Source organism: Pelodiscus sinensis, chromosome 1 (genome assembly GCF_049634645.1).
Source record: "Pelodiscus sinensis isolate JC-2024 chromosome 1, ASM4963464v1, whole genome shotgun sequence".
In the NCBI taxonomy this organism is placed as follows: domain Eukaryota; kingdom Metazoa; phylum Chordata; order Testudines; family Trionychidae; genus Pelodiscus; species Pelodiscus sinensis.
In genome coordinates, this window is record NC_134711.1 from 108,325,424 (window position 1) to 108,338,220 (window position 12,797).

The window sequence follows — 12,797 nt, forward strand, 5'->3', positions numbered from 1 at the left end:
TATTCCAAATTCCGTCTGGAGTATACCATGAACCCAGATATACCTCTGCTTCTGTAGTCCAATGACTTGCTGCATACTGAAGCACTTGTGCAATTATTAACTATGAAAAAGCACCCTCCTTACAAAGTTATTTCTTGAGCTTTATTGAGCTATGCCTGGAATGAATTTGTTCTCTGGGTTTTATTTTAAGTATCTGGTTGTGTTGTGGGTTCTCTATCATCATTTCTTTTTGTGCAATTGCATTCCTTTCATGCTGTGAAAAGAATTGCTGCTTTTCCTAAAAGGTGTTCCTAGCAGCTGGCACATTTCCTTTCACTCAGCAGCACTGAATTTTTATATCAAAGAAGTAGTGCTTAAGTCTGCTTGAATACAGACTTAAGAAACTGTAATTGGGTAGCTTTCCCTGTGAATGTATGAAAGAGCAACCTTATATGTGAATCTTTCTTAAACCCTATTTTTTCCCTTAAGTGCTATTCAAATGGCCATTAAAACAATTTCATGTTTTCAGGATGGCTTAGTCTCTTTTTTGTGTATGTAAAATAGTTAAAAATACATAAACCAGCTCTGATTAAAAAACATTTAAAAACTACATTTCATAAATCCACTTTAGTAACTTGTGGTAGTGTTGGGAGCTAAGATAGTGTTAATTACTATAGCTAGGTAAACAGGCTTATAAAACAAAATACTGGACTAGGTATTTTGTTTCAGCTACACTAGACTAACACGGCTACATTTCTGTCAGGCTTATAAAAGACATTGTGATCTGTAATGGCATCTGTAGGAGTTGTGGCACCCTTTTCTCCATCACCTTTTGCTGAGAGTAGAACCACACTTATCTTGTGCTACATGAAAACTCCATATGAGTGTGTCTCAATCAACTTTTTATGGCTGCTGTAGCTCCAGGGCACAGGTGCATGTCCGCTGGGTGGGGCAACTCCAGCTTCGGCCGCCTGCTGCAGGAGGGAAAATGGGGCCTGGGCGGGAGTTTGCGTGAAGGAGACAGTTGTGACCTAGGGAAGGGCACTGGGATGAAGGATTTTGGGATGTGATCTAGGATAGGAGGGGATTGTGATCTGGGGCGGGGAATTGGGGTGCCAAATCTGGGAGGGGATATGGGTACAGGAGGGGGTAGAGGGCTTGGGTATATGGAGGGGCGGGGGCTGCTGTGCCAGAGGCAGACTCTGGCTAGGATACATTTACCAGCAGAAACCTGAGGCAGACTGTCTGCTGCAAGCTGTTTGTTGCTGCATGTGGCTATGCTCTGGGCATGAGGGGGAGGGGGAGAGCGAGGTGATTGAGGAAGAAGGGAGAAGGCTTACTACGCTGCCCCTGCTCCCAGCAAAAAATCTCAGCTCCTATTGGCCAGAAACTAAGATTGCCAATAGGAGCTAAGAGCTTTTGCAACCAGAATGGAGAACAGATGGCTTTCAAAGTGTGAGCTGTTTTCTGCCTAAGGGTTCCAACAAGGTGGCCGCGGGCTGGATCTGGTGGCTTGGAGGGCCAGATTCAGCCTGCTGGCAGCCTCTTCCCCACCCCGTCATAAACTCTGATTTTCATGGTTTCTGTTTGTTTCCTTAACGGTTACTCTTATTCTGTCTGGTTTCTTGTACTCTCTTTGGGTGACAGTGATAGTTTGTCTGAATGCAGCTATTTCCATAATCACTGTATCCTTGTATTTCAATAATGATCCTGCGACTATACAGATCTCTGTATTCTGAACACTCTAATCCCTCTGCTGTCATTCACTGCTATACTGAGAACTGTTGAGATGTTTAACAGTTTGGATTAAAAAAAACGTGAGGAAAAAGAAATAGTGCAGGAACTTCTGAATACTGAAAGGGCATCATGTGTCTCTGTTGATTTTGCATGTCCAGTGAACTAGGCTAATTGACTAGGTCTTCATAATTACTGGGATGAAAGCAGCTGAAGCTTCAGGATAGGTGATAGGTATTATGGGGCTTTGGTCCAAAAGTTTCTCTTCAGAATTTTTTGCCTCTGCAGAACTGTGCATAGCACCTTTAGAAAATTTAACTTTCAAATATATATGCCTCCTCCTTATATATGTTCAAGTGATAATCTTTTTTCCTTAGTTCTGAGTGTTCTCTTTTCCAGCTTCTCCTGCCTCTTGCCTTACTCCTGTGTATGAATAAAAGTTTCAGTGGGGTAGCCGTCTTAGTTATAGATATAGTTATATAGATATAGTATCATGAGCTTTCTTGGACAAAACCAAGTTCTTCAGATGAGATGAACTTAAGTGGAGAGAGAAATTATAATTAAAAAAAAGATGAGCTCCACTCCAGCTCATCTGATCAAGTGGATTTTGCCCACAAAAGCTCGTGATACTATATATATATATTTGTTTGTTTCTAAGGTTCCATAGGACTACTCATTGTTCCTATATATGAAGTGATTTTTGTTGTCTTAGGTAGCCCTAACAATAGAATCCGGTCCAAGAGGAGCAAATCCTCTACCATAGTTGTAGCCAATTTCCCAATCCAGACCAGTTTTAGAGGTTTTGCACCAGAGGAGAATGCTAACGCTAGCTCTATGACAGGAAAATCCCCTTCAAAGTTATTAGGTCAATGCTTGGGCATACTTGTGGTATTCTCTGCTGCTATGATGTCCTTGCTTCCAGTTAAAGGGTATAATATCTTTCCAGGGAGAGAGAATATGTAAAGTCATAAGATTGTGAAGTGTTCATCCAAATTGTGGGTTTCCCAGAATCTGAGTACATTTAGTCCGATTTGGGTTCTATGGCTTTTCTTTGTGAAAGACTTTCTGGTTATGACTAGAAATCTTACAGACAGGCTTGTAGATTGGGGGAAAATGTTGCATTTCATTCATAGCATAGTAATTTCAGTAGCAGTGATTCATTTAAAAAAACAACAACAAAAAACCCAAAACAGGTTTAATGGGCTCGACTCTCCAACCAAGGAAGGAAAACTAGAGACTGGTTACTGTGGAAATGAGGCTTTCTATAATTTTTCTTTTCCATCAACTGTGTTCACCATTGGTTTGTTATTTTTAAGATAATCTCATGAAATATTTACCTGTTTGATAATTAATCTATATGAGGTATTAGAAGTAAAAGTTCTACCCAATCTGTTAAGCTGTATGACTTGTCATCTGTAAATCTGAGTACAGCATAAGACAGCAAAGTGAGGGTTGGGTAGAAACAGCTGGAAAGAGAGGGGGAGTGAATATTGGGGTAAAACCTTGGCTTTGATAATGCCAAGATTTAAATCATCAAATTTTGTACTATTTCAAAGTTGTTATTACTAAAACCCATAATTTTAAGAGCTGTAATAAATGAATATTTACATCTGTCTTTAAATCGTTTTCTTGTTACATCTGTTTTTCTCTCTCACTCTTCCTTTTTTCCCAATTTCCCCTTCCTTTTATCTCCCTTTAGCAACCTGAAGTTTTATTGAGCCATCCATCCAAGCCAGTAAGTTCCCTGACAAACAGGAGGACCATTGCCAGCCCCATTTGTTTTTGTATGTGTTGCATGCATATTCACTTGTGCTTTTATATTCCTGGACAAATAGAAATTCTTTTTGGTGAGATTTTGGTAGTGGGTGAGAAAATATAGGTGGGCGAAGGAGGTTTCAAGTGCCTGAGCAGCAGTACTCAAAATAGTCTTGAGATGCTTGTACTTTTTTGCTACATTTGCTTAGCTTCACTTTCCACTTGGACAGTTAGATGTGGTACAACCCTTTTGTTTCCCTTCATGTCAGTTCCTTGTGGCATCCTGTAGCATTGCTATCATCGTTCCTGTCTGTGCATTGTCACAGCAAGATTGCAATAGAATTTCCACACAATATAGGAATCTTGTGCAAAAAAGCATTCTGGTTAATCTCTGGTTAAACACTCACATCAGTGCATTGAAAGGTAGATGAACATAGATTAACAGAATTTGTTGAGGGAAAGTCAAGTAAAATAAGTTGTCATGGAAGGTCCTTTCGTGGATTGATAACTGGTTAAAAGACAGGAAACAAAAGGTAGGAATAAATGGTAAGTTTTCTTAGTGGAGAGAGGCAACTAACAGGGTCCCCCAAGGGTCTGTCCTGGGGCCAGTCCTGGTCCACTTATTTATTTATGACCTAGAGAACAGTGAGGTGGCAAAATTTGAAGATGATACCAAACTGCACATGATAGTTAAGACCAAAGTGGACTGTGAAGAGCTTCAAAAAGATCTCACCAAACTAAGTGATCGGGCAACAAAATGGCAAATGAAATTTAAAGTTGATAAATGTAAAGTAATGCACATTGGAAAAAATAATCTGAACTATACATACAGTATGATTGGACTAATTTAGCTATAACTACTCAAGAGAGATCTTGGAGTCTTTGTGGGTAGTTCTCTGAAAACATCCACTCAATGTGCAACGGTAGTCAAAAAAGCAAATAGAGTGTTAGGAATCATTAAAAAAGGGATTGAGAATAAGACGGAAAATATCTTATTGCCTCTATATAAAACCATGGTACACCACGTCTTGAATACTGGGTACAGATGTGGTCGTCTAATCTCAAAAAAGGTATATTAGCATTGGAAATGGTTCAGAAAAGGGCAACAAAAATTATGAGGGGTTTGGAATGGGTCCCATATGAAGAGAGATTAAAATGATTGGGACTTTTCATCTTAGAAAAGAGGAGACTAAGGGGGTATATGATAGAGGTCTATAAAATCATGACTGCTGTGTAAAAAGCGAATAAGGAAAAGTTATTTACTTATTCCCATGATATAAGAGCAAGGGGATCGCCAAATGAAAGTAATAGGTAGCAGGTTTAAAACAAACAAAAGGAAGTTTTTCTTCATGCTGTGCAGAGTCAACCTGTGGAACTCTTTGCCAGAGGATGTGGTGAAGACTAGGACTCTAACAGGTTTCAAAAAAAAGCTAGATGGATTCATGGAGGTTGGGTCCATCAATAGCTGTTAGCCAGGATGGGTACAAATGGTGTCCCTAGCTTCTGTTTGTCTGTAAATAGGTAACAGGAATCATGTGAGGATTACCTGTTCTGTTCCCTCTCTCTGGGACAGGACCTTTAGTCTGATCCAGTATGGCCGTTCTTATGCTGATTAAATCACAGCAAGGAAGTATTAAATAATAGCAATAGGTAACATTATTCCTGGTGATGCTATCTTAATTTAGCTGTAGACCTCTGCTTAGGAAATAAGGTCTTCACCTTGTAAAACACACTATCCAAGATGCTTTGCATCAAAGATTTTTCTAGGGCTTTTTTATATTAATTATATTTTTAGACCTCTTAGGGCGTGTGATCTCTACTGGTTTTGACAGTGTTTAGTGAAAATCTATTTGTGTATAAACACACACCAGAATTATTGTTGAGTTTTGTGGCTGATATTCTTTTGATTGCACACACATACATTCCATTGCAGGTGTTTGTGATCTGGATATGGGGGACAAACTGGGATTCAATGAAAATAAAGATCAAGGTCACCAGTTTTGTTGAACACTGTCTTTTGCCAGCGATACCACCAGGCAGATCTTGTGCCCTTGCTGTTTTGTGCTCTTAGAGAAGGGCATGTTTACCACTTCCGGCTCATTTCTTTCTCACCACCTGTGGATAGTGTTGGAGCTATTTGCCTTGACTTATAGACTTTAAGGTCTGACGGTACTATTGTGAACAGCTAGATAATCTCACCTACTTCTGAAATAACCCCATCACCTCTGGCTGAGTTACTGAATTCCTCAAATCATGGTTTAAAGACTTCAAGGTACAGAGAATTCAGTTACTCTTGTTTAAACCTGCAAGCAGCAGAAAGTGAAAAACCCACATGGTGTCAGCCAATCTGAGGTTGGGGGCGCAGAATTCCTTCCTGACCCCAAATATTGATATCAGTTCCTGAGGATGTGAGCAGGACCTATACCTGGGAAACAGTAATTCTCTAGAAACTCAGAGCCCTCCTCATCTAGTGTTCCATCTTTAGCAGTTGAGGGTTTTTGCTATTACCAGTCATTGATGGGCCACATGCCATAATAGGCAGTCCCATTATACAATCCCCTCCTTATCAAGTTCAGTCTTGAAGCCATTTTTGCTCCCACTGCTCTCCTTGGAAGGCTGTTCCTGAGCTTCACTCTGATGGTTAGAAACCTTTGTCTAATTTCACGCCTAAACTTGTCAATGGCCACTTTATAGCTATTTGGTTTTTGTGTCCATGTAAGTGCTTCATTTAAATAATTCCTCTGATGTATTTATAGAGAGAAATCATAGCTCCCCTCAGCCTTCCTTTGGTTAGACAAAAGCAAGCCCAGCTTTTTGAGTTGCCTTTCATACTGTAGGATTTCCATTCTTTAGATCATCCTAGTAGCCCTTTTCTGTACCTCTTCTTGTTTGAATTTATCACTATTAAACATGGAAGATCAGTATTCTACATGAGGCCTCAACAGTGCCTTATGTAATGGTACTAACATTTTCCTGTCTCTACTGTAAATACCTTGCATTGTAGGATTGCATTAGCATTTTTCACAGCTGCATCACACTGATGAATTGCTACATTCAGGTCTTTCTCCCCCTCTGTAACTTCTAACTGATGAGTCCTCAGCTTACAGCAAAAGTTCTTGTTGTCAGTCCCTAAATGCATGAGCTTGCATTTTTCACCATCACATTTCATCCTGTTTCTGTTATTCTAGTTTATAAAATCATCCAAATCTTCTTGGGTGATATTCTGAAACTCCTCTGTATTAGCTATGCCTCCCAATTTTGTGTCATCAGCAAATTTTATTAGCATATGTTCACTTTTTGTGCCAAGGTTAGTAATAAAAATGTAAAATGAGATTGGTCTGAAGACCAGTCCCTGAAGGACTCCACTAGTAATATCTCTCCAGTCTTCCAGTTCACCTTCCAGTATGATCTCTTGTAGTTTCTCCTTCAGCCAGATTTCAATTCTCATATTAATCCCCATCCTCTCCAATTTCATTAATAATATCCTATGCATAACTGTATCAAATGCCTGATGGAAGTCCAGATAGATTAGATTCTTCTACATTTCTGGAGTCTAAAAAATCAGTTATCTTCTCAAAGAAGTAGATTAGGTTTATCTGGTGCAATCTAGTTTTTGTAAAACCATATTGTATTTGTCCTCATTACAGTGAAAGCCAACCAGGTAAGCACCCTTTATCAATTAGAGGGAAATGCAAAATGATTAGTCCCGTCAGGAACCAATTATTTACAGTAGGCCTGATTGTAAACAAAAGTATAAACAGTAAGATTTAAGTTTTTGCAAGTGAAAATAGACAGATCAAAGTAAATTACTAAATTAAAATGAATAGAAAATGCATAGCTAGCTCTAATTCACTAAAAAACTTACTGCATATAAATTTTTAACCTAAAGAACTATTCTTGTTTCAGGCATAATCTTCAAGTCAGAGACAAACTCTTTTGCTCTGACTTGGGTCTCCAGCCCTCTTTGTATCTTAGTGTGCCAGGCCATTCCTCAGGCCAGTTAAAGACAAAGGGCTGAGAGATTCTCATTGCTTAAATAGACTCTCCCCCAGGGTGAGAGTCTTTTGTTTTATATCCCTCGTTCCATGGAAAAATACCAGGATCAAAATGGAATCCCAGTACCAGTTCATATATTTTCCTAGAACCAGCCACCTTCTGGACTTAAAGGACAAACAAAGCTGTTTGCAAGTCTTTAAGCTGATCACAAAGTTGTTACAGCTTCGGGAGAAGAGGCTCTCATTAGCACATTTTAAACAGTCTCATATTTCATATTTCTAACTTCATATACAAGAATGTTACATGTACCAAAATAGGATATGCAGTTCCAGCAGATTGTAACATTAAAATTGACAGATTACATGAGGTATTTCGTAAATAGCAAAGCATCTCAGAGTTATGCATATTTCTATTCATAAGGCAGTTTTTCATAAAACATGGTGGGGGCACCATCACAACATCATGTTCCTTGCACAAAGATAAGGAAATTCATAATAAACTATTTCCCAAAAGACACTTTTTTTTCAGATCCTTCCTACACTACTGTCTGCATGCAGGGTAGAAGTCATCTGTCTTTGTCATTTGCTGCTGCTTTCCATTTTCTTGCCTTCCATGCTATGGTTGCTTCTTATGGTTTATCTCGGGTGCTCTCATTTCTTCACACCAGTTGGTTTCTACTTGACTGTTTCCTTTTGGCTTCTAGATTGCATGCTCCATATAAGTCCTGTATTTACTTCTAATTCTAATGGAAACAAGCTTCTGTCTGGTGATTTACATACCTTTTTTGATGATGATAAGTCCTTTTAACCAATGTCAAGAATATTTCATAGGTACTTATTTTTGAAGGCATCTACATTTTTGTCTAATGTTTTAATAGATTTCCAGCTTTTGCAGCTGCTTATTAACACCAATATTTTGTTGGAATTGAAAATTCTTGGGTTTGTTCTGATGCTTCATACGTGGATTTTTCACATTATTTAGTATCACAGTATTTCCTATCCTTCATGTCATTTCCTACATGATGTCTTTGTTGCCTAATATGGTGCTGCCCAGGTATCTTTTATATAAATATTGAATATAAAATGTGATGGATGAAGTTATTTCATAAGAGGTAACATTTCTTTCCCAAAGGCAACTCATTTTACAAAAAAAGTATTTGTAGTTACTTTCAACATTTTTATACTCTACTTAGGGGTTTAATTTGCTTGTTATGCTCTTCAGTGAAGATTATGTACATACCATATTAAAGCTATCTTTAGTTCCTGTATATGGCAGTAAATTTGTAGTAATTTTTGGAATTAAGAGAAAATAAGATGTTTTTCATTGTTATCCTTGCATAGCTTGTTTTCTCCTAATTCCAAAAATTACAAATTTTCTCTGATAAACAGAAATTAAAAATAGCTTTATGTACATGCCACATCTTCACTGAGGAGCATCACATTTCCCCTATCTTCCGCTGTTGTTCAAACTCCAAAACTTGCCATTGAATACAGATGAAACAGATTATTTCAGTCTAAAAACAATGTTTCAAAATGTTGTATGTGTGAAAATGAGTTTATAAATGAAATTGTATTGACAGGCTTATTTGTATTGCTTGCTATCACACAGTTGTGATAATGTGAATTTGAATATGACAGAAAGGGTAGTAATTGCATATTTTAAAAGGTCTTGGTATTTTCTTTCAGGTATATGAGCACTTTATAACTACGAATGCTATCCCCATTTTACCGATGAGAAAACCTAGACAAATATTTTTTTTAATGATTTTCCCATCTTTCACTGCAAGTCAGTGTCCAGAATAGAATCCTTATCTTACTCATTGTCTTGCAATTTGATGATCAGAGCATGCTGATTTTTGTACCCAAATGGGAAGAGCTGCTTTGTTGTCTTTTTTACTGTGCTCCATTGTGCACTGAAGAGGAAATTAGCAGATAACACCTTAATTGTATACTTTACCTCTGTGTATATTATAGGAATGTATTGTTTTTATTTTAATTTCTTTTTTCAGTATAAAAAAATAGATTTTTGAAATGTGTCCCATAGTATTAAATTGGAATTCTGTCCAATTTCTGCTGGAATTCTGTCCAATTTCCAGATATTTATGCGAGTTTGTGAAAAAACCTAAATTAATTAGCTTTCTCTCTCATACAGTAATTTAATCTAATAGGATTTAAGACACAGTCACATAATATGCATTGTCTGTGTAACCCAGAAATTGGGCCAAAGTTAGTAATTCAGAACCTGCAAACTGGTTTCCAGTTTCCACAGGCTCACATTCCATTTTTGTTGTGTGTAGTTGAGAGTATCTTAGGTACCAACATCATGTTTTATGAATGCAACCAGCAATGAAGGTAATGTTAACAGTCCTCTAATTCTGTAAGAACCAGACAAACTGACATGTTGGCTAATATTCTAAAAATAAAATGTTACTTCTTTCTTTTCTGTTTCTTGTGTAATTGTAAAGACTGTTTTATTAATACAAAATAATATGAAATAGGAGATCTCCGGACAGTAGATCTGTATTAGCTATGGTACCTTATTTGGGATGAGGGAGTTCAGTAATCTGGCTAATGTCCCGGTTTTACATTTTTTCATATATCCTGATTATCTGATTATGTATTTTGGATGCATTAAAGGGCCTGGAGGAGCATTTGTTAAGACAAATATTTTGAGAGGCTGGTCATGCAACCATATTCAGTAGGGAAGAAATCAAGTTGTGTCTGTGATGGAAAAACTAGTCTTAACTCACTACTCTCTTATTGTGGTCTCTCCTAGGAAGTATATTGCCTTTTATGTTTGCTCTATTAGTACATTACAGTTCCTCCATTGCAAGCAGCAAATCATAATGCTGACATTTATATGGTGCTGTAGCTGTAGCTTTGATTACATTTAAAAATAGCTCTTGGTCTATTTAGACAAGTGCAGTGGGTTTAGGTTTGCCACACTGTGGGTCAGAAACTTGGCACCTTGTAAATCCCCTTTCCACAACAGCATAGATAATTTAAACATCAGCCATGTTATAGATGTCACAGTATGCTTTGTAGTCTTAGCTGGCAGAGAAGCATTTGGGAAACTTCAATCCACTGAAACAAGTTTGACCAGGCCTGAAGCTGCTTTTACTTGTATCAGGGGTTAGTTTAGCCTCCAAGGCCAAGGAAGAGTCAAAAGGTAGCATAAAGATAAGTATGTCCTCTTCATCTCCCTCATTCCATATATGCTGAAAACTGTTCTTAGTTAATTGGGAATCTAATCCTTGGTTTGTTTGGTTAAATTCCAGTATGTATATCCATTTCTCTCTGATTTTACCATGCGTGTTAACTATTGGATTCTATTTCACTCTACTAATAAGCTAGTGACTTTTCAGTGGAACAAGATTTACTTCCAGATAAATTCATCATACTGTTCCTATATGCCAGTTGAAATAGGGTCTTTACTTGGATCACTTGGTCTTGAGTCTTCTCATTATAATGCTTCTTTGTGCTCTAAATGTAATTTCTGGGAGCCCTTGTACTTTCATCTCTCCAAGTTTTAAATATACTCTCAAATACATTCCTTTCTTATGAGTAAGTGTAATTATACTCCTTTATTTCCCCCCATCATTACCCCATTACCCTGCACTGTTTTCTTTCCTCATCAAGAAATCAGCTTCAGTTTTGATTTTGAAAGAACACAGTTAATGCTGCTAACAGGCTGGTGATGGGTACACTGCAGTGTTGTGTCCAGTGCAGATAAGGTTTGTGTGTGCAGACTTTTGTTGAGGTGCTGAAAAGATGGCACTAAATAGGCACATATCTGGAAAAATAATTTTTGAAATTACTTGTTTTCTTTCTGAGCTGCCTCCATGGTGAAAATTAAATGTCAACTCTCCCTTTAAAAATCCATACAAAACATCTGTTTCACTATATTAACTCTATCCCATTGATAGGAACTTGGTGCCCAGTAAACCTGTCATTTTAATGGATACATTTATCATTCAGAGATAGCTATTTGGCTACTTTATGCAGCCTTGAAATGATTGTGGATATATTATGTATGTGTGAGAGATTGTTATTGAATGGATTTCTTTGTAGGCTCATGAAGCTACATTGGAGGCCAAGGCAAGTCCAGAGCTGAATGACCGATTCCAGAAGCTGGAGCAGGAGGTGGCACTGTACCAGGAAGAAACCAGTAAGGCTCAAGCTGAAGTGGATCGACTGCTGGAAATCCTGAAGGAGATGGAAAATGAGAAGAATGATAAAGATAAAAAGATAGCAGAATTGGAGAGGTGAGAGGTATATATGGATACAAGGGAGAAGAGGGGTTGAAGGAAATAGAAATTAATTATTTAGTTTATTCTTTTTCAATGATCCTTAAGTGCCTGTTTTGGGAACTATAAGGGAAAAGAAGATGGGAAGAAATGTTGCTGAAATAATTGTGTTTATTGGGGAAGAGAAATAAAGAAGTATATGTTGCTGGTTTAATAATATATTGAAATATGTTTGACCTCCAATGCAGAATGGGAAAATAAATGTATAGGGCCTGGAATGCTAATTGTTATTGCAAATCCCTTTGATAGATATTGTGGAATTCTGTGCACTCATAGAAACAGAAGTGAACGTCAACTTACATGAAGCAGAGGAAACAGATTTGCTTTTGTCCAATCATATTTAACTACAGCATTTTCTTTTCAATAATTTCCCTCTTTGTGTATTGGAGGTATGGTGCTTTGATGTTTTACTACATCTTACTCATTTTCCGATTGGGGAATTATGTTGTGTGTGATACCACTTGCTTTTGGAGATCAGAATTCCTGGCAATAGGTTTCGTGGGAGGCATGGAAACAGCTTCTGTTGTCTTACTGTGTCCTCAGCAAAATGTCAGGATAGACGATAAGTAGGGATAACAATCTGTTACTTTCTGACCTCCTATTCTGTAAATAACACATATTTTGTGTTTGCCTTGCTATTCACATTGCACATCATTTAGCATGGAGCAACTAAATGATACTAGAATTGTTTTGTTTATATTATCCCATCAGAATTTAACTGCATTGAATTTAGTGTTAGGGAAAATATACAAGTTGAGGAAGAGACTCAAGCAGAACTTTCATTTGTAACATTACTAAAGCCATGACTGAAGGGCCTTTCAGGTTCTCCTCCTTGCTGTTATTGAGAGCTGTGAAACAGTTCTACCAGAGGAAACCTAATCAGACTCAGGCACTCTTCGGTATATGGGGTTCAGACAGTATTATGATGCTAGAGATATAAGCTGAATATAATTGATCTGATTGGTTATCAAATTATCAATTATTGTGAGCAGATTTTTCAAGTGGAACTATAATTTAACTCATTTTT

At 37.5% G+C, this 12,797-nt stretch overlaps 1 protein-coding gene across 8 annotated transcripts in view; it reads left to right on the forward strand.

The window, feature by feature from the left end:
• The window catches only part of ERC1 (ELKS/RAB6-interacting/CAST family member 1), a 507,898-nt gene that overhangs the window by 171,535 nt on the left and 323,566 nt on the right, over positions 1-12,797 (forward strand). For all 8 annotated transcript variants that reach the window (XM_075941054.1, XM_075941075.1, XM_075941087.1 and 5 more), the window contains one exon: positions 11,535-11,728. In XM_075941054.1, coding sequence (XP_075797169.1) covers positions 11,535-11,728 — 194 coding nt within the window. The remainder of the gene's footprint in view (positions 1-11,534; positions 11,729-12,797) is intronic.